This window comes from Electrophorus electricus, chromosome 3, assembly GCF_013358815.1.
Source record: "Electrophorus electricus isolate fEleEle1 chromosome 3, fEleEle1.pri, whole genome shotgun sequence".
In the NCBI taxonomy this organism is placed as follows: domain Eukaryota; kingdom Metazoa; phylum Chordata; class Actinopteri; order Gymnotiformes; family Gymnotidae; genus Electrophorus; species Electrophorus electricus.
The window spans coordinates 28,565,001-28,590,859 of NC_049537.1; the positions used below are offsets into that span (position 1 = coordinate 28,565,001).

Below are 25,859 nucleotides of genomic sequence, written 5' to 3' on the forward strand. Positions count from 1 at the left end.
AGGGGCCGGGGTCTCAGGAAACAGCTCGGATTACACCGTGAACAACGTCGTAGAGGAGAAGTTGGAGAAAAGGAGGGAAAAGGATGAAGAGAGTGCGAAACTCCCCAGACGGAGGTGGAGGTCGCGTCTGATGGCAGTTACGGCGGCGTGGCCCGAGCGCAGGAGGTCCTGTGCTCTCTCCTGCTGCTGTTCTCTCTTCTTCTTTCCTCGTTTCTGCTCACCCACTCCCACTCACTCATCACACCCCCCCTCGAAAACTTTCCCCTTTTCCCTTTCAGAGGGGCCCACTTCCTGCCGAGGATTTTTTGGAGGTTGAAAAAAAAAAAAGGGTCCGAAAAGACTGGCTGGTGTTAAGACTACAACATCTGGTACCACTTTAGCAGGAGAGAGAGAGAGAGAGAGAGAGAGAGAGAGAGAGAGAGAGAGAGAGAGAGAGAGAGAGAGAGAGGGGGAGAGGGAGAGGGAGAGAGAGAGAGAGAGAGAGAGAGAGAGAGAGAGAGAGAGAGAGAGAGAGAGAGAGAGATGGGCCAGGAAAGGTCCAGGGAAGGAGTGGGTGTACAGAGGACTGATGGAGGGAGAGCGGGAGCGGGAGAGAGGGAGAGAGAGAGAGAGAGAGAGAGAGAGAGAACAGAAGTGAGTGGGGAGTAAAGGGCTGTTGGTGGAGGTGTGGATGGCGGAGCGTCGAAGCGAAGGATCGAAAATCTTTCAAAAAAAAGGAAAAAAAGAGATAGCGCAAGGACGGACCAAATCGATTCCCCCAGGGTCCCATCAGCCCTTATATGGCTAGTGGGTCCCTCCCTCTCTGTCTCTCCCTCTCTCTCCCCCTCTCTCTCTCTCTCTCTCTCTCTCTCTCTCTCTCTCCCTCGTTCTCTCACTATGCCTTCCCTAAATGTGCTGCCAGACTGCCGGCTGTGGGAGCGGAACGTGCCACGTCAGGACGGGATACTCGAGTGGAGCGTCGTGAGGGAAGCGCACGACGGATCCGGCGCCGCGGCGGCCCTTCGGACTCTGAGCAAGAACCGGACGGACCTGACGGCTGAACTGCGGAGTGCCGCTGCCTGACCTTGCCGCTCCCCTTCACCTCCACCAGGAAGGGAAAGAGAAAGAGAGAGAGAAAGAGAGAGAGAGACATGGAGACTATTTCTATCTTGTTTATTTTCTATCTTCCACCTCCTCCTGTGAGTGTCTGGGCCAGGAGGAATGGGGCTGAGCAACAGACCAGAGAGAGAGAGAGAGAGAGAGAGAGAGAGAGAGAGAGAGAGAGAGAGAGAGAGAGAGGGATGGATCTCTATCCTGCTCCGTCATCCCAGTGTTCAGACTACCTGTTCAGGAACATACTGATGTACAGTAGTCTGCACATTGGTTAGACTGTGCATGGAGTGGCCTCGAAGATGTGACCTCTCCGCGGGGCAGTGCGGGGCAGCTCCGCTCGCCGACTGGTCCTGTGCGCTTTCTTTATATCGTTCTCCAGTGTTTGTTCTGGGGATTACCGAGGTTTGTACTGTGTGTGATCATGTACGCGCTTATCCGTGAGATCTTAATGGCTGTGGTTTAAGGCTGATCAGATCATGTGACTTTGCGCTTAGCAGTCAGCGTGACGTGTGTCTGTGGTTCCGATAACCGTGGACTCTTTAGCTGCCTCTAAACACACTTGTGACGCGACGGTGAAAGTTTCGCATGTGTAGCATGAAAGGCAAAAACCTAGCAAACGGAGAGTGTGAGGGCGAGTGTGTGATGTCTGGACTTAGCGGTGCACGTGTGCAGACGAAGGGTGGTCCAGCACTCAGGGTGTCGGGTCAGGCTGCTGAGACATCGCTTCACTTCCAGTACTGCATATGCAGAAACAGATGCTGGCACAGGCCTGCGAGCTAGTTCTCTTGCACCAGCTTTCACACACACACACACACGCACTAATCCACATGCCGTGTCCTCTCGAATACCCTGTATATGTTAACATGCTCTGATATACAGATACTGAAACACACATGCGCGCGGGTGCAGAGCTGGAGAGACAGCGGTTATGCTGGGGGTGAGGCAGTTGGAGGAGTAGGAGTCATCTGTTTTCCCTCACGTGGAGCGGCTGTGAAATGGAGAGAGAGAGCGAGGGAGCGAGCGAGGGAGGGAGGGAGGGGGGAGACGGAGAGCGGGAGAGAGGGAGGGAGGGAGGGAGGGGGAGGGGGGTGCTACAGGAATGTGTGTCTGTTTAGTGTTGGTCTCATTTACCCAAAGCAATGGCACCAAAAAAGAGCACTAGCAATAGAGACATCAGTGATTATACACGTGTGTGTGTGTGTGTGTGTGTGTGTGTGTGTGTGACCTGTCCCCATGGCAGGCTGCAGGAGGTGAGGAAGGTGTAGGAGTCAGGAGACAACCATGAGGGATCTCGGGTTCCCTGTCTCCTTTCCTCTCTCTCTCTGTCTTACTCGGCAGGCTCTTGGAGACTGGTGTTTGGACAAAGCCTTACAATTTTCCTGCCAGGAATGTGTATGGTCCCAGAGAGACTGCCAGCTACACACACACACACACACACACACACACACACACACACACACACACACAGAGAGACAGACAGAGAGACAGACAGACAGAGAAACAGTCGAAGCACAAGACTGATGAAGTATGAAATAAAGACGAATGCAAGAAAAATGAAGAGAAAGCAACAGGAGAGAGAGGGGAGGGAATTCCACGCACACAGACCTACAGGAATGAGGCGCAGACAAGAATACGGGACTGAAGCTGACAAACGTTTTCACGCCCGTTTCAGAAAGAACGTTTCTTAGTCTTTACGGCTGAGAGGGAGCTCGACAGATGCAGAAGTGCACAAAGCCTTTGATGTGAAAATCTACAGTGTTTGAAGCCAGACAGGAAGAGGCAGAGGCCGACTGTAGCTGCAGCATCGGTACGCCGGCCAGGGCGGTGTGCACGCACGGGGGAATGGCTTTGGGCAGACGGTTAGGAATACATGCATACTACGGCATCCACTTTTATGATCAGTGTTTCCTGAAGACTTTCTGTCCTATGAATGCAGTTACAAGCTGTTGAGTTCTGTGCGATTATCCACAACATTCACAAGTTATTTTTCTCTTTTAAAGAACGCGCTTGCTTTAGTATATGGGAGCAGTAACATTAGGGATCTCAATGCCAGTGTTTTTTTTTTAATGACACTTAATAGTTTCTGGAAAAATGGTGGCAAAAATGTGAGAGCAGAATACTAATGCATTAGACAGTAAGTGATACTGATGGTAAAATGCATTCAATTTAAAAGTGGATACAGGCCATGTTTGGTCAGTGTCCAGGTGCATGTGCATGACAGTGTGTTTGTCGTGTTGTGCAGACATTGCATCTGTAGTGCGTGTTGGGTTCGTATGGGTGAGTACTTAAAACACAGAAATATTTGTTTAAGTTTGTGTGATGCCTAAAGTTATGTCATGTCCACTTTATTATGCACATGTAGGCTTTCATATCGTTCTGTGTTTGTGTTAATGTGTGTTTACTCATCATTTGTAACTGGTCCAGGACCTACGTGTGCTTGTGTCAGAGAAAGAGAGAGAGAGAGAGAGAGAGAGAGAGAGAGAGAGAGAGAGTGTGTGTGTGTGCTTGTGTTTGGCTTGGGGGTGATCCAGCTGTGTCAGGGTGATCTGATCCAAATGCCTCAATTCCCAACAGAGGGAGAGAGAGAGGGAGAAAGAGAGGGAGAGTGAGAAAGTGCAAAAATTAGAGTAAGGGGGGCATCAGAAGGGCAGAAGCAGGGGGCAGAGAGAGAGGGAGACTTGGTAAGGGAAAGGAAACATTGACGGAGGAGTGTAGAGGGGCAAAGGAGGAAGAGTTCATGTTTGATGACCGATCCTAGGCCAGCCCCACAGACCAAAGCCCTACTAATCTCCTATCCCAGCCGCTCCCGAGACGACCCTGCTACTCCCATACATGGATCGTTAAGAAATGCACTAAAAGTTCACCAAACTAGTTGGTGAACGAGTCCCTGTTCACAAATGTGTATGTGTAAGTGCGAGTGTGAGGATGCGCCAGGTGGTTCCTCCTGTGTGCTCCCTCCCTCCAACGTTTCCCAATGGCAGGCCATGCTGCCATTGGCTGAGAGCGTTGTCTGTCTGCCTGTCTACACTTGCTGTGCAGAACTTCCTGCACCTGTACAGCAGGCACAGACAGGCAGACAGATGGCAGCCCGCCTGGCAGGCCACACAGCAGGACGGACGTGTCGGCCAGCCAATCGCGACTCGCCAAGACACCAGTGTGCCAGCGTTGTGGGGGAAGGCGGGGGGGGGGGAGGGGGAGGGGGTCTCCTCCTCACGACCTCGGACCGCCCGAGCCTGAGCGTCTTCCTCTTCTGAAAGCCATCGTTACGTAAGAGCAATTCAAACCGATGGAATGAAGGAAGGTGAGTGTGTGTGTGTGAATGTGTGTGTGTGTGTGAGTGTGTGTGTGAGTGTGTGTGTGTGTGTGTGTGTGTGTGTGTGTGTGCGAGTGTGTGCGAGGCTGCCTCACCTCATCGTCTTTAAACCAGGACAAGCTCTCTGCTGTCAGCATGAACCAGTAGTCCTTGGACCCCCCCTTCATCAGACTGATGTTGCTGATGGTGAGCCAGCCCTTTCGGATCACCTGCGGAATGAGGGAGGGTCAGGGGTAAGAAATAGTGGGGCTCATGAGTGACAGGGTGGTGGGGGGTCACAGATATGGGTGTGAGTTCCAAAGCTCTCGGGAAGGGGGGGAGACAGTGAACGGAGGAAGGTGGTTATTTGGAAAAATGAAATAAACGAATGACTGTGAGTCTTTAGAATGTGAACAGAAACACATTAAAAGTGAGTAAAAGCTTCCCTGTGTGTGCGTATTTTAAAAGGGGTGGATGAGGAAGTAGATGGGGGGGGGTCCATGCACGCGCGGCCACGGCGACAGCACAGGCCTGCGGAGGAAAAGAGGAAGAGCGATGCTGAAGAAGCTCAAGGGAGGAGAGACTCACGGGAGCGACGGAGAGATGAGGGGGTGGAGGTGAAGAGAGAAGGGGAAGCACGCGGCCGAGCGAGAGCTGGACACCATACGGTCGTCGCGCCTGCTCTCGCGAGCAAGCACTTCACCTCCTTAATGTCCACCACGTTAATTACAATCAGTCAAACAAAATAAGCAAACTTCATAAAAAAGTTGAAATTTCTGAGATTTAACTCAAACTGGTGTGTGTGTAGTACACTCTCTGGAATCTGATGTTGGGAAGTCCAGCAGGTCTCTACGGAGTAGTTACGGAAAGACCATCTAATGGTAAAGCAACGACAGCTATCACATACCAGCAAGGAATAAACTTTGGATGGCAGTGGTCAGTGCACACTAAATCTGTCATCTCCAACATATGAGTAGTGTCAAGACAGCAGCAGAGAAATAAATAAATAAGCAACACTAAACCAATCTTCATTGCCCTTCCTCCCCAGTCACACACACACACACACACACACACACACACACACACACACACACACACACACACACACACACACACAGAGGATGGCTTAAGATCAGGAGCTATGAATATGAAAGTTCCATTGGAGGCAATTCAGATCTGTTTTAAACATTAACATACACTGACCTAACACACACACACACACACTCATAAAGGTTGTAGCCTGATATGCTCAGTGTGTTGCAAAATCCAGACAGATTCAGCCCCAGACAACAGCGTTGGGGAAAAGCAGAGGTGCTTTTCATGGGCCACAGTGGTTGCAGCCAGTTAAAACCAGCTGGAAGGCCCACGTTGAATCGAGGAAAGGGCAGACAAGTGACTGGATTTAAGAGTCTTTAAGCTGAACAGGTGCTGTACGCGGTGTTTGAGTGTGCAGTCAGCGATTTTAAACCAGTGGTTAACGGACACATCCTTCGATGTGGCCGTCAGCTAGCAACAGGAGGGCCGGAAAGGAGAAAAAGGTGAGACCTGTGCCACTCTGTTCAGCGCTCTCCCATTCATACACACACATCAAACCCCCCCCCCCCACACACACACACATACACACACTGACAGAGCAAAGCGGCATGACGACGATTTTACAGTAGCAAGGCTTACAGACACTGGGCTCGTACAATTTGACTGGGAGGTGGAGCAGCTGCACCCTAAAATATCAGAAGAGAGAACAAAGCCATTACACTGGCACCAGCAGTCACTCTGATGAAGTTAGAACAAGACCTACAGCGGAGCAAACAAGTCACGAAGTACATTATTCACGCATTCTTCATACAAGTCTCAAATTTAATATAAATAGTGAAAATGTGGGGCTGAACGCAAACAAAATGGCTTCAAACTCAAAAACACAGTAAAGCACGGGCGTTTAATGAAGGATTTTATATGTTTAAAGTGAAGCGAGGAGCGGCGGCACTCTGGCTTGACAGTGCCCCCTGCAGGATGGGCTTGGTAGTGCATAAGAGCAACCCAGAGTGGAGACATTGGGGAAGGGGCTGCATCGGTTACATATGTATGTTTAAAACATTACAAAATGAACAATAAGCTAGTATTCTTCATTACTTCTTAGCGATTTGGAAAGCCGTCGTTGCCAAGTAATCACGATATTTTAGGGGCAGAACGACCTATTAAATTTGTGGGAAGAAGCTGGTGGCAGCTGGTGGTTGGAGGGGAGATGAGGGGATGAAGGGGGCGGAAACACAACAAACTAACATATTAACAGAACACACCACTGGATCACACTAACAGACCACGGGGAACAACACAAAGCAAGCAGAAGACGCACTGCCCCAGACTCTCCGTGTCCTGCGGTCTGACCGACACGAGCTCCGTCAGGGTCGCCGAGGGACTAATGGACTCACCTGGTTCCCTGCCGAGGCCTTTGTGCTGGTGGGGTTATTTCTCTGCTGGGCGCTGAAAAAAATACAGAGGGATGAGAAAGAGAGACAGATGTGCAGCTCGACCTGTCTGGGCCAGGCGTCTGTGAGGGACTCACTTTGCAAATCCGATGAAGTCCTCGTGGTTGGTGTTGATGTAGGAAAGCTGGATCTCGATGGAGAGCAAGACCTGTTCAGAGACATTACAGCGTGAAACGATCCAACTTCATTCTGGACCTGTAGTCCACTGAGCTGTGCAGACAAACGGCCAATCAGGCGTCCCGCATGACAAATGGCCGATGAGGTGGGCTGCGGGACAAACGGCCAATCAGGCGGCCCGCATGACAAACAGCCAATCAGCACAGCGTCTCACCTGCTCTTTGGCTTTGCTCTCTCGCTCCCGAATGTATGTGGTTACGATCCGCTCCGTCTCCTCCCGTAACTTAGGAAAGATCCCTAACTGAAGAGGGCAGAAGAACAGGCACACAGGCAATCATCAGTAACCATCAGTCACCCCCACACAGGGCAAGGTGAGTTTCCCAGTCCTTTACACTGCCATGGTGCCCTTATATAAACACTTCCATGGTGCCCTTACATAAACACTGCCGTGATGCCCGTACATAAATACTGCCATGGTGCCCTTACATAAACACTGCCGTGGTGCCCGTACATAAACACTGCCAATCTGCTTTTACATAAACACTGCCATGGTGCCCTTACATAAACACTGCCATGGTGCCCTTACATAAACACTGCCATGGTGCTCTTATATAAACACTACCATAGTGCCTTTAAATAAACACTTCTGTGGTGCTCTTACATAAACACTGCCATGGTGCCCTTACATAAACACTGCCATTGTACCCATACATAAACACTGCCAATCTGCTCTTACATAAACACTGCCATGGTGCTCTTATATAAATACTACCAGAGTGCCTTTAAACAAACACTTCTGTGGTGCTCTTACATAAACACTGCTATGGTGCCCTTACATAAACACTACCATGGTGCTCTTACATAAACACTACCATGGTGCACTTATATAAACACTTCCATGGTGCTCTTATATAAACACTGTCGTGCCTTACCTTACTAGTGCGCTGCTTCACTGTGGTAATGAGCTCCTGGACAACCATGTCCACACACTTCACACACGGCCCTTTCAGCTTCACTATCTGCTTCTTCACAATGGCCTCGAATGCCAGGTCCGGTGTGAACAGGCCTGTCCTGGACCAGCAGCAAGCAGAGTGAGACACACGAAGGCGAAGGCTGAGGAGAAGGGTCCGGCCGGGCGGGGGGGGGGGCTGACCTGATACCGTGGATGTTCTTGATAGCGAAGCTGATCTCACGACGCAGCTCTTTCTCATCAAACTCCATCTGAGGGATGGAGAGCGCAGGAGATGTCGCAGAAATATGAGCACAGGGTGTTAAACTGCATGCCTTAGAGGAAGTGTGTGTTCGCTGGTGACCACCTTGACCAGCTCGAAGGGGAAGCGCTCGTGGAAGATGCGGTTGATTTTGGCTCCTCCCGAGAGCTCGACCGTGTCCACGTGGTCACCAGAGCCTTCAATGCTCTTCTCAAAGTCCAGACCAAAGTGCTGGATCAGTCTGGATGACAGAGAGGGAGGAGGACAGGGATGGTTGGTGTAAGGGGTTAATCTAAGGGGTTGGTGTAAATAGGTGGTGTAAGGGGTTAATCTAATGGATTGGTGTTGATAGTTGGTGTAAGGGGTTAATCTAAGTGGTTGGTGTAGATAGGTGGTGTAAGGGGTTAATCTAAGTGGTTGGTGTAAATAGGTGGTGTAAGGGGTTAATCTAATGGATTGGTGTTGATAGTTGGTGTAAGGGGTTAATCTAAGGGGTTGGTGTTGATAGTTGGTGTAAGGGGTTAATCTAAGTGGTTGGTGTAGATAGGTGGTGTAAGGGGTAAATCTAAGGGGTTGGTGTTGATAGTTGGTGTAAGGGTTTAATCTAAGTGGTTGGTGTAGATAGGTGGTGTAAGGGGTAAATCTAAGGGGTTGGTGTTGATAGTTGGTGTAAGGGGTTAATCTAAGTGGTTGGTGTAGATAGGTGGTGTAAGGGGTAAATCTAAGGGGTTGGTGTTGATAGTTGGTGTAAGGGGTTAATCTAAAGGGTTGATGTTGATGGTGTAAGGGGTTAATGTTGATAGTTGGTGTAAGGGGTTAATCTAAGGGTTTGGAGTTGATGGTTGATGTAAGCGGTTAATCTAAGGGGTTGGTGTTGATAGTTGGTGTAAGGGGTTAATCTAAGTGGTTGGTGTAGATAGGTGGTGTAAGGGGTAAATCTAAGGGGTTGGTGTTGATAGTTGGTGTAAGGGGTTAATCTAAAGGGTTGGTGTAAGGGGTTGGTGTTGATGGTTGGTGTTGATGGTTGGTGTGAGGGGTTGGTGTTGATGGTTGGTGCTGATAGCTGGTGTAAGGAGTTGGTGTTGATGGTTGGTGTTGATCATTGGTGTAAGGGGTTGGTGTTGATGGTTGGTGTTGATGGTTGGTGTAAGGGGTTGGTGATGATGGTTGGAGTTGATGGTTGGTGTTGATGGTTGGTATAAGGAGTGAACCAGGTTCAAATGCTTTGTGTTATGTGTTATGTTTGTATTTGTGTTATGTGTTAAAAGTGTTGAGTGAGAGGTCTGGAGAGTTTAAGGGTCTGTGAATGTGTATCTGTACTGACTCACTAATAATTTACATGAGGCATCATCTAGGTGTGTGTGTGTGTGACTCACTGCATCAGTGCTTTGGTCTTGCGTGAGGGGTCATTGGGGTTCATGTGTCTGTATTCCTCTGCCTCTTTGTCCAGGGTGAGGAGCTCGGCTTGCAGACGACTACGGAATGCTGGTAATGTGTCCCGGATGTGATTGGTCAGTTGCTGGGAACACATCAACCAGGGGTCAAAGGACTAGTAATTACAAAATTGCTGTGGTCTGCAGTTAAATTCTGACCTTATGGCTCCTGCGTGGACATTTAAAGCAATTTAAATCTTTGAAGTTACACATCTTTCAGTATTCCATATGTAGAACAAAAAGAGACACCACAGCTGCTATCATCTACTTGGTTCTCCCAAAACCATTTGATCAGACTGAGGTTCAGTCTCCTCACAGTGTGACAGGTGTCAGGTAGCTAAGGAACCTCTGTCTCACATGTTCTTGTTCTGTCCTAATGAACATGATTACAGGGTTCACAGGATTAACTGCTTTTCAAAAATGTTCAAGAAAAAATCTTGCCCCACACTCCAATTAGACAATTCTGGAATGCTCTGACACACTGCTCACCTTGCCCTACACACCATAGCAGATCTTCATGACTATGAAATGGGTGCAGCTAAAAAAGTTCTACTTATTACCGGGAAATCCGAGAATGTCCCATGCTTTTAAAGGAAGTTGAATGAGAGGACTTTTATTATATAAATGAATCAGTTGCGGATCCTTCTGGAACATGTTCAGAGAATGATGCCCCCGTTTTATGTTGTATTAAATTACTGGGAATACATCCACAGCTAATCAAACAGCATATTTATTCATTTGCTTCTTCATTTCCTCCCCATCTTTCTGTCATTTGTTCTGTTACTTTCTCCACCTCTCATCCTCTCATTCTCTCTTCGTCTCTTTCACTCATCCTTTCTTTCATCCCCTCTCTCTCATCCCCCTCTCTCTCATCCCCCTCTCTCCCTCTCTCTCTCTCATCTTCTCTCATCTTCTCTCCCCCCCTCACCCCCCCTCTCTCACCTGGTTGAGGACCCTCTGCAGGTAAGGCGTGCCCATGTAGTCAGCCATGTGCCGGTATGCTGGGTGGGAGAGGAAGAACAGGTGCTCCGCCGCGATGGCGGACCCGATGTCCTTCTTCCCCTCTATGTCCCTCTGGCTGCGGTTCACCACTCCAATGTAGCCTATGGCAACCACACACCCATACGCTAGTGGACTGTGTGTGTTTCTGCGTGTGTGTGCATGTGAGAGTGTGTGTGCGCATGTGAGAGTGTGTGGGTGTGTGTGCACGTATGGTTGCATCTGTGTACATGTGTGTGTCTAATGCATTAGAGTGCGTGGGTAAGTGTAAGGTTCCTGCCCTACAGCTAGTCCAGCCCCTCCAGGTTTCCCCTGGCTGGAACCCAAACCCCGCGGCCCTGGACATATCAGCTCCATGACCTCATCCAGATATCCTTACAGCCAGGCCGCTAAGAGTCAGAGGAATGTGCGTACTACCATGTCAAAATCTGAGTAGTGTTAGTGTTAGTGACCCTGTTAAAACCTATATGCTGATTATGCTGAGAACCTGGACCTTCCCGTGCGGTCACTGTCCTTGTGACAGGCCGGCAGAGGCCTGAGAGCACAGCGTACTGACCGAACCCGGCGTACCTCGGCGCAAGGGCAGTAACCTGTTCTCCAGCACGTCCCTGGCATCCGTGCCGTCGTCCATCAGGTCCAGCTTGGTGATGACACCGATGGTCCGCTGACCTAGATGGCGGAGCGGAGGAGAAGAACAAGGGAAAAGCAGAGACGATAAGGGAAGAAGCACAGTCATAGCACAGTGCGTGAGAAATGGGTGAAACAAAGCTGTGGAGAAAGCTACGGCTCCGACTGAGTAAAGGTGAACGCCGCGATCACTAAGAGCGAGAGGAAGCAGAAAGAGAAGCTGACAGATGGTACAATCCATTAAAGAGGAGCTCGAGAACAAGAGAGCGGGGCAGGAAGACAGCAGGATAGAAAGAAAGAAGTAGCACAAGAAAGCAGCCTGGAGCAGGGTACGCGGCCACGGGGCCGGCTCTCTCGCACTCACCCTGTGGGTCCACGTCTTTGGCCAGCTTGAGGGCGTCCGAGTTGGCCAGGTCCATGTTGGCTGGGGTGACAGCCAGGATGAGGCAGTTCTCCTGGCAGATGAACTGCATTATCATGTCTCTGATCTGGTACTCGATGTCTGGTGGCTGGTCCCCCACTGGCACCTTGGTGATGCCCGGGAGGTCTATCAGAGTCAGATTCAGCACTGGGAGGCAGAGAGAGGATGCAAAAAGAGAAAGCAAGAGCGAATCGGAGTGAAGGTTAGAGAGAGCGAAAGTGGAAGAACAGAAGAGTGAAAGAGAGGAAGGTATTTTCAATGAAGGTGTGCACCATTTATATTTAGTACAATTTTGGTTAATGACCTTGTGGTGACTGGATTGGCAGAGTGGCTTATCCAGTAGCTAAAACTTGAGAAATGTTTACATATAGAAATGCATAGCATTCATCAGGGAAAAACTGGAGACGGTGATACCGTTGGGAGAATAAACGCGCAGGTTGATGGGAACAGAGGAGATGCTTTTATTGCCTCCCGTCACTCTGTCTGTCTCTGTTTCGATCTCACGCCGAACCTCATCAAAGTCGGTGAACTTCTTCCCTTTACGGTGCAGGAACTCCCCGTATTCTATGGCAGGGAGGAGAGGACAAAAAGATTGGACGAGAAAGAGTGTGCGAGACACGGGGCAGAAACAAGGAAACATTTCAGAGCATTCCTCACACTGAGGAAGACATTTTCATACTCAACCGTAGGTCTTTCTGTGGGGCAACATTACAGAAGATTCAATGGGAGACACTGCCCTCCAGTGGTCAGTGAGTGTGTGTGCGTTACTGACCTGAGGTGGCGCTAATGAGCTGCAACACCAGTGGCCTTCGTGTCACGATCCCTGAACCTCTAGGTAAGAAATCCCTTGAAAAAGAGAGGAAAAAAAGTCCTTGTAGCTAAACAGCAAGGGCACGCATGCATGCCTGCACGCACGCGCACACACACACACACAGAGCATGGCACAATGCCAGCATTGTGAGACACATCCAGAAAGTTCACCAGGTGACTCAGTTAAAGCCTGGATGGTGAAACTCTCACTCCCCACATGCTGACACACATTACACCCCTCCCAGGACGGATTTTCACCCAGCGTGACGGCGGTCTGTGAGCCCAGTGTGGAAGCGCAGGCAGAGCAAGGTCCAGATTTACCAGCTATTAGCAGGATTTATACAGAAATTCATCTTCAGTAACCAGAGGTGAGATTATCTGAATTATGAGACCCACAAATTTCTTAATTTGTGTTGAAGTCCAGATGCGTAATGCTGTCACTGGAAGAACCAGAAGATCCATGTGGGAGAGGAGGAGGACCATTATTGACATTTCAAAAGGCCCACAGCCCCTGACAGGAGGCAGAATGAAGCAACATACAACCTAAGGGCATAATGAGGCTACTTATACCATGTTTGTCTCGCTCCAGTAACCAGTAAATCAAAGTTGTCTGCTGTTTATCACCGACAATCAGGGTGTGGGCACAACGTGTATGCACTTCATGTCAACAACAGCTTTATGTCATGCCATTTTAAAGACAGATAAGAATGATATTTAATGTAATTTAATAATGTAATGTAAGCTGTTGTGCAATTCAAACCATGAATTTATTGAATAAGAATAGTCAGGAACAAAAGAGCGAGGCGGGGCGGGGGGGGACACCTAATGACCTTAGAATGACCTAATGACCCATATCACGTGTGCCATGGCTCTATCAGAGGTGAAGGCATGACTTCTGAAACTGAATTAGCATAAAGTGAGTTTGCATAAAATGAATTAGCATAAAGAAAAAAGAACCCACGAGTTCACAGGACAAGTGAGCGAACGTTACCCGCACGTCTTCGATGAGCTGGTCAGGCGGTAGATGAAGCCCCAGGGCAGGCGTGGAGGGGAGAGCCGGGCCCAAGCGCCAGGATCCGGCTGATTAAGCAGGAAACAGGGTGTGTGTGTGTGTGTGTGAAGCTTATTTAGGAACTTCAGTCAACACTGAGGGGGAGACATTGGGGGAGGTCCCTGAGGAGCAGGCCCAGTTACGTGCACTCAGAGAGAGGAGGAGGCGAGACAGACAGAGGCCGGCGCGCGGATAAGAGCTCCGCCAGCTCCGAGGAAAATCAGAGCACCTCCTAAAGTAGACAGAGCTGGGCCAAGGGGAATGTGAGTCGGATTATCGAGGACGTACCGGCACACACGTCAGCATTCGGAATCCTGATGTTTTCTTTCGCTTTGCGCCAGATAGCTCGATGCTCACATTTCTCCGCAACAATGCGTCTTATTCTTAGCCTAAAGTCTATTCATTCCCATCACTTCCGTCCGACCTCGAGCTCTGGCTGTGAACAAAGCTCCCGTTGAGGCCAATGTACCCCTCTCTTTTCCACTTATGCCCCATATACATCCATACTGCCAATCAGCAAGATCTCGATCGGGAGAGACACGGCACAGCGGCGATGAAGTAGGCCCAGCAGGGCTTGTAGTGCTGGAGGCCTCCAGCACTACTGGACCAGTTCTACGCTGCCACGACAGAGTCCGCCTTCACGTCCTCCACCTCCGTCCCGTTCGGCTCTGCGTCTTCTCAGACCAAGCGCGAGCTCCAAGGAACGGTGCGAGGTGACGGGGAAAAACGTGGCGCGCTGGCTTCGGAGACCCACGAGGAAGAGGGCAGGGAAGATCACGGTTCACCCCTCACACCCCAGTCACTCTTTCATCAGAGCGGAGACCAAGACTTGGACCACCTGCCACCTTCACGGCTGCTATCCCCAGGCCGTCTACCTCCTAAACAAGGACCCCTCTCGCAGCCCTCAGATTTAAAAGGCTGTTGTCCACTTTAGCACATAATCTGTAATCTACACAACCACTGCATATCGCATACCTGTAACGTTTACTGCAGGGACAAAACGAGAGGCAGAATGCAAATGCAGGAGGTATTTTAATGAGTAAGGGAATCAAAAGAAGGGACGCTAACAAACAGAGATACGGGGAAAACACTGAAGCAAAGTAAGAAACGAACTAAGCAAACGGCAAAACAAGGGCGACGACAGTGATAGCGAAAACCGATCTAAACATGACTACACAAACCAAAATAACCGACAAACTGGAAGACAAAACCCAGGGCTTAGATAACCAGGACTGTTTAAATAAACCAGACACAGGTGAACATAATTACAGGCGGGGATACAGACCAGGGGGTGGAACAGAACGAAACCAAAACAAGGACTGGACAAGAGCAACAGGTAAAAGCGATGTCAGGCGCAGAGAAAATGAAACTAAGAAATGGAACAACAAGGTAGTAGAGGAAAACAGACACGACAGGGAAATCGTGGAAACAGGGATGCCCGGAGTGTGGCCTGTCGTGACAGAAACGTAATCTTTCTGAAAGAGCACCCTTCTCCTTCTACTGGAGTCAGTGCACTTATGTACTTTTAATTTGTTGCAATATACACATTCTACAAAAATGTTTACTTTCACATCTATATTTACATTGGTGCTCAGTTTCTGCTATATATATGTACCTCAGTACCCCATAACAAGGCTCATCTGCGCTTATCTCAGACTGCACAAACTTTTACTTGCTGCTGTTTCATACTTGCCTTTATGTTTATGTATAGTTTATGTAAAGTATATAGAGCAGGTTGACACCTGTACAAAGAGAAACTGATTCTGATATGTCTGCTCTCAATATACACACACACACAACCACAATGCTGTTGCATCATTTCAGCATCCTCATTCTAAGATTGGTCTAATAGGACCACCCTTTTAATTTGAAAATCTCATTCTCTCTCTCTCTCTCTCTCTCTCTCTCTCTCTCTCTCTCTCTCTCTCTCTCTCTCTCTCCCTCCCTCCCTCCCTCCCTCCCTCCATCCCCAACCTTCTTCTCCCCTAGGCAGTCTTGTCCTTCTCTACTCTCCTTATGTGCTCACCATCTCCTCCAGTCAACCATCTGATATCCGCAGGCCTACCCGAGCACAATACCTTCCCCACACCCTGGCAGCCGAGCGCAACCTCAGATGGCCCGGGGTGCTGCTTTTCACACTGTTTATCTTTCCTCGCTATGGCTACATGCAGTGTTTTCTCTCTCCTAATGCTGCTCTAAACAGCAAGCGTTTTTGGTCAGGCGGTACTAACCTCGAGACATCCCACAGTTCCATTTCACCACCACACTTTTCTTCCACTAGATTCTGACCGTGTGCTCAGCCAAAACTGAACAGCAATATCAAAACTCTTCCTAGAAATTGTTGCACCAGCAACCTGATGGGATTCTCACTCCCTCACACCTCTGCAGAGACTGCAGCTTTGGAATCTGTGTAAATGCAGCTTTGCAAACTATAAGGCTATAATTCAGTTACTGCTGCAGAGGGGAGAAGGCACCTTTAAAGGAAGGCTTCCAGTGGCCCTGTTTCTTATGGCTATATGGGTCATCGGATCTGCTCCACACTCCACACTCCACACAATCCACTCAATGTGTCATCTCATCCTCTACTCCAACCGCGTTCAGTACAGAAATGCAGTTCCTCAAGACTTTCATTTATTAACGTTAGCTCCCTAATTACTAAAAATCAGGCACGCGCACGTTCCTGTTTAAAAACAGCGTAACGCTGCGGACTTTGATGCATTAAGTTCATATTTACCACACAGCATCCACACCAGCTACAAACCAGTGAGATGAGACAGTTGCTCTTGATTCTGCTTGCACACATAGAGCTTCAGAATGACCTCCAAGCTTGGCTGCAGGCTTTTCCAGGTCACCATCACTACACTTGCTCTACTAACTGTGTCAGCTGTCTGTTTCACAACTGTGTTTAGCACAAAACTGCTTTCCAGTGATTCTGAAATGATTATGTCGTGTCTGAAGGGCCGCAGGACAGCACGGCCAGCAGTCAGTGGCTATAAAGCAACAGATTACATGGGGGATATTACAGTGCTACCTTAAAAGAGCTGGTGGTCTTTCTTAACAAAAATATGTTCATTTAGCGTTGTATTCACAAAGACTGTGCTGCTTCATTCGTTTTTTTAAGGAATGAAGAAACTACTACTGGTAAGGGGTTGGCAATATGGCAAAAATATATCATCAGAAACAAAATATTACAGTACCATTGTCAGAATACTTGAAAAATATTGTGACATTTAGGTTTTTTTGGATTTGAAAAAAGAAACAGTTTTCAACAGTGGTTCCACTTCTAAAGAAAGTTGGTCAGTGTTTTAGAAGTACTGAAGATATCAACGATATGTCAGAGAAGAACAACGCGATGTAATTTCTCTTGGTGATGACTGAATGTTCAACGCATCATGCACCACTACCACTCAGCAGACAGGTAACAGCGTGCCCACAAACATATCTGACACTTTGGGTCACAGCACTGTGGCCAGCATGTACAGCTCAAGAGAAACTGATAGCACTGCTGCTTCTACACCTGGTGGTACAGACAGGGTAGCTCCACGAAGCTACAGTTCTGCTTCACCAACCCACGTGTGACCAAACAATGGGCTGCTTGGCGTTCGCTAACAAGTTCCTGCAACTTCCTGCGGATGGACCTAAAGTCTTTGACAAGGAAACACGTTTGGCAACAGATCATTTTCCTCACAGTCCCTTGATCGCTCCTTGAAGCAAAGCAATATGGTGTAATTTTTCAAAACCACAAACAGTATAACAATAATCAGAAAAGGTGCTCACTTTCATAATCTAAATCACCTGACCCCCCCCCCCCACACACACACACACAATACATCATCTGTTTGCACTGGATATGTCCATGCTCACTCATCTCAAATAAAAGACCCACAGCACTCACTCACTGTGTTATTAGAGGGGGAAAGAGCCTCTTCTAGCTCACCTCAGTCATACTGCCTGCAGCCCTAACAGGGGTTTGACGGGGCTGAACGAGCGCCAGGCGCATGCAGATCCCATACAGTGGATTTAACTACATTCTGTACATGTCTGACCGCAATTAACAGCAGTTCCAAAGGTTACGCTCTCCTTCGCAGTTATCATATAAAACATGTCAAAACCACCACATATGGTCTGGTACCTGCCAACAAAGTTCTCCAGAACCGAACTCTTCCCTGCGCTTTGACCGCCGACGACTGCGATCTGCGGGAGGTCCAGGTTGCAGTTCTGCCCGACGGCGCTGAAGGCATCCTGCAGGCGGTTGACCAAAGGGATGAGCTCCTCCATCCCCCGGTTACCCATGGTTACAGAGCAGCTGGGATGCTGTGGACAAACAAGTTCAAGGCTCTGCGTTAGGTTACTGTCCAACTAACGCTCCCTCCTTCTGACCAACCGTCCAGTTTGTAACGTAAAACTTTACAAAAAAAAACTTTACAAAAAAAGGCAACGAGATAAACAATAAATTGGCAGTTCAATATTTCGAAACTCATTGATTATCTAAGTTCTGGCACGCTGTTTTAAATCACTGACTGGGAAGAGAGCTGGTGTCCGGTTGGCTACCCCAGCCAGCAGTCCAATCTTGTCGGTTTTATCGGTCAGATTATCGGTGTAACTAGCTAACGTCCCTAACGTCCACCGTAACCGTCACCGTAAAACCGTTAACAGGTCCTCGCGTATAAACGCCTGTCCTGACCGTCGTCTGGACGCCCGGACCAGAACTCAGCGGTCCCTCAGCCCCAACCTGCCCGTATTTGCGTCCGCAACCGTTTTCACAACAGCAAGGCGTCAAACGCAACCAGTCGGCGGTGAGTTTCCAGTCCGACACCTTATACTGGTCCCGCTCGGTCCAGCGCTCGAGCTTCACTCACGCCCAGCTACTGACAGCGCACGGGCTGGACAGACGCATGCGCACGGGCCACCAGCCGCCACTCCTCGAGGGAAAATATCGGTTGATAGTTACGATTCCCGAATCATGATTCTTACATTTTTCTTTAATCAATCTGACATATGCATGTGGATATGGCCCAGCTATAGGTCTCCAAAAGTCTTCTGAGGTTTGCCAGGAGCGGAGCGGCACTGGGAGACCCGCCCGACTGGGAGAGTAAAAATAACCCTGCTGCTGTTTCTGGCTGAACTCATTACAGTCGCTGAAAGTTGAAGAGCTTTTTAAAATGTAACTCTGTAATATATGCAACCGCTGTGCAATGATTATTTTTATTATATATTATTATTTTGCTCAAATATTAAAATAAAGTAAGACATCAAACGTTTACTATTTTAAACGTTTACTATTTTAAGTTCCACTCATGTATGTAATAGGACCCTGTGTAAAGCTGAATGAATATTTTGAATTTTATGAATAGAGCTAGCTATACATGTCGAATTATCTTTTTAAAGTAGCCTAAAGATATTAATTTCATTATAGCATACTCGATCAAATATTTAAAGGGTCAGTATCAATATCTCCATGCAGGTTTAAGTAAAGTTTATAGAAAAAATAACAATATTAAATCCCACTAATATGCTAAATAGAAAAGGGGACTTGTTGTTAGGTGGAAGGCAGTCTGTTGATAGAGCTTTCTTTTCTGCAATGGGTATGTTGGACAGAGTTTCCCAGTGCTATGCCTAGGTGTGTACACTGTGGTCAGGTGCAGGTAAATGCAACAACACTGCTTACTGTTTTTAAAAAGAACACAATGTGTGTCTCAACATGCAGAGAACCAGAGATATAAAAGTCCTGCCATCGATTTGTATCACACAGTTGTTTTCAATTATTTTACTGCTTGATCTAATTAGCACAATCCTGAGCAGGACTTTTACTTTATGAACCTTAACCACCTTCCTCTGTCTCTTTTTAAAACTACAGTCTTTAAAAATTGTGAAACAAAAAAAAAATGACAGACCCAGTTGTAAACAAACAATTTTTGTTTACCACTCTGACAACCAAAAAACATACTGTGGTTTTCATCAGCCTGACCACTGAGCTGATTTCAATTTTAATGGAAACACTTCTGAATAAAGTAGCCACTCGCGTGTCCAGTTCTCTATGCACTTTTTTATGTTTCAATTTCCATCCATCTCATCATCTTCATCACACACACAGAGAAGCTGTTCAAGCTACCCGCAGGTCCTTTAGCATCGCAGAAATGTCTATTTGGGGGTTGCCGAGGGCAGTGTGACACTGCTTCTGTAGTGCCCCCTGTAGGCTCTTGGCAGCCTGTGGCAGCTCTTTTGGGACAGCAGAGCTTTTGTCTCCTTGACCTCCAGCCCTGGAGCACAGCAGCACCTCGTTGACTTCGCCCTCGATAGGCCGAGAGAACACGGTGGAGAAGACAGTGTGTAAGCGCTCCAGCACCGACTTCCTCAGCACGGAGTCACGGCACACCAGGTTCAACATAAACACTCCTGGGTGAGGGATGGAGAAATGAAGGAAAAACAGAGAGAGAGAGAGAGAGAGAGGAGAGATGTTGAGCAATCATCACTGTGAGGCACACACCACACGGTAACACAATGGAAGTATTATGCAGTAGTGATGAATTATTATACAAGCTCTGCATGAAACTTGAAAGGCTACCCGCTGTACCTCGAGGGGTTAACAGTTTGCAGACTTTTTCCAGTAGGGATGTTTCAACAAAGGCAGGCGGTGGGCAGCTCATGCCCAGAGTGGGGTCCTTGCTGTCAACATCGAACATGATGACATCATAGGAATGTCCCCCTATAAATAGGGTGCAGAAGGAACGGCGTGAATGAGAGGATTTGGGCGGGGCTGCTTGGCAACCTACCACAAGCATTTTTAAGAACACAACGCAGCCTAAAAAGGTCCTATCATTCCTTTATCGTTTAAATAGCAATTAGGCAGAGCTGTTTTAAGTAAATCTAGACAAATATAAGGCAATGCAGGAGTCTAAAGTCATATGAACTACACATGTGTGTGGAAACTGGCCCTCACCCTGGCTCTGCAGGGCCCTGATATGCTCCAGACCGTCTCCCAGAACGACCTTCAGTCTGTCGTCTGTCTGCAGCCCAAACCAAGTCTTCGCCACGTCCAGGACGGCTGGGTCCAGCTCCACCACCTCCACCTGTGCTCCAGGCACAAAGTCCCGCACGAACTGTGGCAGGCCTCCCCCACCGAGCCCCACCACCAACACAGACACCAGCACGTCTGTTCAGCAGTTGAAAGCCACATAAACATTTAGGTCAACCATACTGCCTTAATATTACTGCAGAAAAGGTACTGATGACATGTTCATGCCACAGACTTCATGAACTTGAACAGCTAGACCATTCCAGCTTCACGGCTTCAGTTCAAGCCAAAGCCCAGCAGTGATCCGACCGGACAGGGATTGTGGAAGGCATACCTCTATCACTGATCACCTCTGTCCCCAGCAGAGAAAGGCCTGCGACCATCACCTCGTGGTGAGTACAGCAGAGAAAGCCTCTGTCTACACTCTGACCTTTGACCCTGCATGCAGAAGCATCAGAAGCAGAGGGTTTGGGTTTCTTCTTGCTTCTCTTTTTATGAGCAGTAGAGGCTGGAAAAGAAGGAAAAAGGTCATCCAAAAAATACAGAAACCTCACAAACTTCCACCTTAAGTATTAAGAGTCAGCACAATTCGTGCAAAACCGTTTATTCCCTGATGTAGCGTAACACTGCAACCATCTCTGAATGCTCCGTCACTGGACCTACACCGGCCACAAGTCTCACCCGCGGCAGAGGACTGAAGGCGGCTTTCAGACTGCACCAGCTGGGTGTTGTTCATAAAGACCAGCCTGCGGTAGAGATGGCCGTCCTCTCCTCGGACATCCTCCACAGAGTACTCCCCCGTTAGGCCACTGACCCCTCGAGCAACCACCTCCCTCCAGCCCAGGTCACCTCCTACAGACAAGAATGGCACCTGAAACAGGACACAGTGGGACAGGGGTCAGCAAGGGTCAGCAAGAAATAAAAGGGGAAAGCCAGAGAAAGGAGGAAACAGACAGGCTTGATGTACCCAACAACCAAATAAACTACATTTCACTGATTAAGATTAACATGATGTCCACAGCTTTAAGATGCAGTAAAGCATGGAAGACCATTCAGATACAGTGAGCCACATTTTAATGCCAAACTTACATTTAAATTTAAATTCATGGCATTTAGCTGACTTACAATTACGACTGAGTATAACTTGAGCAGTTGAGGGTTAAGGGCCTCACTCAGGGGCCCAACAATGGCAGCTTGGCAGTGATTTGCCTGATTATACTTCCTTCTTACAAATGTTACAATTGGCTACAACTGTGTTACTACAACTGTGTTACAATCTACCATTTATATAGAGGAACTGTAACATATGTAACACTGAAACATTCCTGCTCGTCTACCTGTTGATTGGGTGGCATTCCAGGTGGAGCCAGCTCCATCACCATGGGAGAGAGTTCGGCCTGCACCGCTGCCATGTCTGCATATTCCTGGTCCCGGTGCATCGCCACGACGATCAGGCGGCGGAACTTGGCACCGGAGGCAAGCTGAGCGCGCCCCTCGGCAGAGCCGTACAGCCAATCGGACTCATGACCCTGAGGAACTGCAGATTTCAAGCGCGTGATCGACATCAACACATGAATGGGTGAAACTACACAACATGAACGGATGAAAAGGGGCTATTTCGAGCAATGTGAAGGTCCGAAGAGCGCATACTAATTACTTACCAATGAAGATGGCAAAGTGGTTGGCAGGGGGCACCTTGGCAGAAGGCGGACTGTCCTGGACCGTGAGCGTGTATCGGGCATGGCCCATGGACGCGTGACACAGTGTGAGGGATGGCGTACTGCTAGCGTCTGTGCCACCCCTCATCTTCTGGAGCATGAGGGCATACGCCTGCCGTTCCTTCACCCGCGCCAGCAGCTCGGGGACCGTCGCCAACCTGCTGGGGGCGCCATCCTCCCCCTGGCACATCTCCAGCACTGCAAAAGGGGGTGGCTGACGGAACTTGGTGCAGACAAGAACAAAGATGGGCAGGGCAAATGCCGAAGGGTCGGCGTCCCCGCCGCGCTGGTTCAGGCAGTGGATCCGCACGGCCCAGCCGGCCCCAGCGAAATGCTCAACAGCCAGCCTGATCACATCCTCCTGGGCTAGGGTCACGCAGACGTAGCGACCCCCCGCCGCCAAAACCCTGCCCACCTCTGCCAGCATGCGGCTCGCCAGGGTGCCCTCCTCCTCAGAAGCCATGGCATCCAAGGTGCCCTTGTCCAGAGCAGCCTGGTAGCTGCCGCTCTCGTAGCACATCTGGGTGGCGTCCACCTGCTGGAAGGTGAGGTCCGGCCGGCGTCGCGCGTTTCGCTGGCTCATCTGAGACACAACTGTCTCGCTGATGTCAATGTTGGTTAAGTGACGGTAGCCGACATCATACAGCTGCTCGCTCAGCTCTGAGTTGCCGCAGCCCACTACCAAAACCTGACACACAAAAGGCAAATTAGTCTTTCCTTAGCAATGCTGTAGATATCCAGACATCCTATGTGACAGCCTTAACGTCTGATTGGACATGCTTTTCTCCAATAATAAATAGAATAACTGTTTAATGAAAAGGTCAATCAGAAGAATTAACTAAATACCTTCTCCCGGGGCTTGATATATTTATGAAGCACGCCGCAGAGTGAGTTATAGTCCCCATACCATTCGAAAGCTTTTTCTCCGCGTTTGCGGAAGAAACGTTCCCAGTAGTCCGCCGAGCTGAACTCATCGGCGGTTCTGGGCAACAGACTCATTCGTGCGGGCTTGTTTGTATTTACTGCTGTATTCAGATTTTATATCTCGATGATCTAGATGCTGCTTGCTTGCCTTCCACATGCACTACATTAGCTCTAGTTAGACTGCCAACTAATAATTTCCTCCGAAGCGATTAACTGCCGGACTTCCAAATCATGAATTTGTACGTTATGTTCTGTCATAAACAGGTTAAAAACGCTTTCCCACATGTTCGGGGGTATCTACTCGGACGAATTTCCGTGACGGACGGGACCGTAGACAATGCAAGCAGTGATTGGACAGATGAAGAGGGCCGAACATTTTAACAGTTCGTTAATTGGTCAAAAGTTCGGGCTCATTCACCCTATTGGTCGAGCCTGCGTCGCAGACCGGATGTTTCAGTAGTCCGGCGAGGGGACGAAACGGTGAGGAAGGATGGCACTACCGGCAGGGAGATCCGTTGTGTTTGTCACTGGAAACGCAAAGAAATTAGAAGAGGTGAGAGTAGAAATGTTAAGGCAGCGTTTCCAGCTTCCTCGCTTTACATTAATATTAGGACATCTAAAAGAAATGGCATGTAAATATTCCGAACAGGTGGTCTGCAGTGCGAACTAGACTAAATGGTGCTGTACTGCTTTCTGAGTGAACAGGTTGTGCAGATCTTGGGTGACAGATTTCCCTACAAACTTGTTTCCAAGAAGATCGATTGTGAGTATGGGCTCCATTAGCCAGCTACCTACCCTACGTGTGTTTACGTGGTTTTGTGTTTGTATTGCGTTTATTTTGGCTGAACGGGTTTCCAGTGCCTGAATACCAAGGTGAACCTGACGACATCTCCATACAAAAGTGTCAGGAGGCAGCAAAGCAGGTTTGTCATCTACGCTGTATTTCTTAATGCTTTCTGTGCTGAAATACATTTGAAACATTTGCTGGTTCTCTTGTAAAGGTAGAGGGGCCGGTGATTGTGGAGGACACCTGCCTGTGTTTCAGGGCATTAGGAGGGCTTCCAGGACCATACATGTAGGCAACAACCTGAATTTTACCTTTAGTTCACTTTATTATTACATTATGACTGACTTGCTAATAACAAACTACAGGTTTTGATCGAACACTGTTGTTCGTATCTCTTAGTAAATGGTTTTTGGATAAACTGAAGCCTGAAGGTAAGAACTTCTCTTTGCTTGTTAAAGCATGCTTGTAAATGTGCAGAGAGTGCGAGACCATGACTTGCGTGGATCACGTTGTGTCTTCGTTGTTGTCAGGACTGTACAGGCTTCTGTCAGGCTTTGAGGACAAATCTGCTTGGGCTCTGTGCACGTTTGCTTTCTGTGCTGGTGAGCGAGAGCCTGTGCAGCTCTTCAGAGGAATCACGGAGGTCAGCGCACGCTGGACACGCACGGCACTGCTTGACTGTAATACCGCTGCAGTACACAAACATGCTGAGTGCGCGTAATACATCAGGAGAAGACTGCACAGAAAACACTTAGCATCACGTATATCACAATATACCCTGACTCTGGGTTGCTCAAAGTTGCGATTTAGAACAACATACATGAGTAATGCAGCCTTTGTAAATCGTATGAACAGGCTATAACAGGCGTGTTACAAATGAGTGTGTGCATTTATAACAGGCAGAGAATTTTTCTGTTATTTAGGGACGCATTGTAGAACCCAGGGGCCCAAGGGACTTTGGATGGGACCCTTGTTTCCAGCCCGATGGCTACGATAAAACGTGAGTGATTTGGGCTTCTTTCCCCCCCGCATTTCTCCACTAGATGGCAGCCTTAATCTTCATAAGTGACTTCAGTGACGCTTCATATTAAAAAAAAAAAAAAAAAAAGGCTTGCGCCGTTTCCCTGTTCGTCATGCTCTTTAAAGAAAAGTTAAAAAATGTTAATTGAAAAGAATAAGGAATAATCTTTTGTTGAGTAAACCTTACAGATGATTATGACTCTGATCGTAGTGGTTCATGAACAGTTGAACAAAGTTAATAATATAAATTATATGGCAAATATGAACCCTCATTCCAACGTCACTGACCTGAATAATATATCTGTATGTGCCGTGAGGACCGATGGATGGATATCTATAGAACTAGATCTAATTATTGTCATTATTATTATTATTGAATGATTCCGGTGGATCATTTTAGTGAACGTATCCTCGTTTTCAGGCGTAAGAAAGATTTCTAGTTTAATTTTGTGACTGCGTTGTGATCTTTGTGACTGCAACTGATCACTTATTACCAGTTTTGCGGTGTTTACTCAATAGAATACAGGCCAATGTGATGTTCAGTCGATGACTATTTCGTTAATACCTGTAATTGTTTTACTCATTTTTGATTTTCATTGTCTGGGTAGGTATGCGGAGCTGCCTAAAGATGTGAAGAACACAATCTCCCACCGATATCGGGCCCTCGCTGCTTTGTCAGAGCACTTCTCTCAACTTCACTCTGCGGCAGAGGCAAAACGGACAAAACGCGGCGACTAATCAATTAGAATGCAGTTTGTCCGACCTTCACTGCAGCTCTCAACCTCAGCGGCCGTCACAGGGTTTAACCCTCCGTTAACTTTTACATTTAAATAAATGTGTAACGTGCTACATTGCA

The 25,859-nt window shown here is 48.2% G+C and overlaps 3 protein-coding genes across 6 annotated transcripts in view; 1 reads left to right on the forward strand and 2 right to left on the reverse strand.

Moving 5' to 3' along the window:
• dnm3a (dynamin 3a) overlaps window positions 1-18,601 on the reverse strand; it is a 34,063-nt gene extending 15,462 nt beyond the window's left edge. The window contains exons 1-16 of one of the 4 annotated variants that reach the window (XM_027025996.2): window positions 18,514-18,601; window positions 17,672-17,853; window positions 12,451-12,524; window positions 12,093-12,242; window positions 11,622-11,825; window positions 11,201-11,299; window positions 10,574-10,734; window positions 9,575-9,717; window positions 8,304-8,439; window positions 8,141-8,208; window positions 7,920-8,058; window positions 7,202-7,288; window positions 6,948-7,018; window positions 6,814-6,865; window positions 6,076-6,105; window positions 4,501-4,614 (exon numbers count right to left, since the gene is read on the reverse strand). In XM_027025996.2, the coding sequence (XP_026881797.2) occupies window positions 4,501-4,614; window positions 6,076-6,105; window positions 6,814-6,865; window positions 6,948-7,018; window positions 7,202-7,288; window positions 7,920-8,058; window positions 8,141-8,208; window positions 8,304-8,439; window positions 9,575-9,717; window positions 10,574-10,734; window positions 11,201-11,299; window positions 11,622-11,825; window positions 12,093-12,242; window positions 12,451-12,524; window positions 17,672-17,832 (1,689 nt within the window). In that variant the 5' untranslated portion in view covers window positions 17,833-17,853; window positions 18,514-18,601. Of the gene's footprint in view, window positions 1-4,500; window positions 4,615-6,075; window positions 6,106-6,813; window positions 6,866-6,947; window positions 7,019-7,201; window positions 7,289-7,919; window positions 8,059-8,140; window positions 8,209-8,303; window positions 8,440-9,574; window positions 9,718-10,573; window positions 10,735-11,200; window positions 11,300-11,621; window positions 11,826-12,092; window positions 12,243-12,450; window positions 12,525-17,671; window positions 18,413-18,513 lie in introns of those variants that run through there. The other 3 variants (XM_035523943.1, XM_035523942.1, XM_035523944.1) reach the window with 3 other exon arrangements.
• Window positions 18,602-19,567: 966 nt separating this feature from the next.
• mettl13 (methyltransferase like 13) lies at window positions 19,568-23,520 on the reverse strand. Its single transcript, XM_027026020.2, has 8 exons — window positions 23,119-23,520; window positions 22,216-22,960; window positions 21,892-22,091; window positions 21,236-21,425; window positions 20,889-21,062; window positions 20,480-20,692; window positions 20,114-20,245; window positions 19,568-19,935 (listed from the first exon to the last, which is right to left on the reverse strand). Exons 1-8 carry the CDS (start codon window positions 23,269-23,271, stop codon window positions 19,643-19,645), a joined length of 2,100 nt encoding a protein of 699 aa, XP_026881821.2. The 5' UTR covers window positions 23,272-23,520; the 3' UTR covers window positions 19,568-19,642.
• Window positions 23,521-23,638: 118 nt separating this feature from the next.
• On the forward strand, window positions 23,639-25,859 carry itpa (inosine triphosphatase (nucleoside triphosphate pyrophosphatase)). Its single transcript, XM_027026021.2, has 8 exons — window positions 23,639-23,749; window positions 23,902-23,959; window positions 24,055-24,119; window positions 24,198-24,271; window positions 24,383-24,414; window positions 24,514-24,626; window positions 24,907-24,983; window positions 25,612-25,859. Exons 1-8 carry the CDS (start codon window positions 23,687-23,689, stop codon window positions 25,739-25,741), a joined length of 612 nt encoding a protein of 203 aa, XP_026881822.2. The 5' UTR covers window positions 23,639-23,686; the 3' UTR covers window positions 25,742-25,859.

Excerpts from the sequence above, each read along its gene's own strand:
- mettl13 (XM_027026020.2), bottom strand. The coding sequence starts at position 23,271 with ATGAGTCTGTTGCCCAGAACCGCCGATGAGTTCAGCTCGGCGGACTAC. Across the intron at positions 21,426-21,891 it reads GAATGCCACCCAATCAACAG|GTGCCATTCTTGTCTGTAGG; the intron begins GTAGACGAGCAG and ends GTCCTGTTTCAG. Across the intron at positions 19,936-20,113 it reads CAAACTGTTAACCCCTCGAG|GAGTGTTTATGTTGAACCTG; the intron begins GTACAGCGGGTA and ends TCCCTCACCCAG.
- itpa (XM_027026021.2), top strand. The coding sequence starts at position 23,687 with ATGGCACTACCGGCAGGGAGATCCGTTGTGTTTGTCACTGGAAACGCA. Across the intron at positions 23,750-23,901 it reads ACGCAAAGAAATTAGAAGAG|GTTGTGCAGATCTTGGGTGA; the intron begins GTGAGAGTAGAA and ends CTGAGTGAACAG. Across the intron at positions 24,627-24,906 it reads TCTTCAGAGGAATCACGGAG|GGACGCATTGTAGAACCCAG; the intron begins GTCAGCGCACGC and ends TCTGTTATTTAG.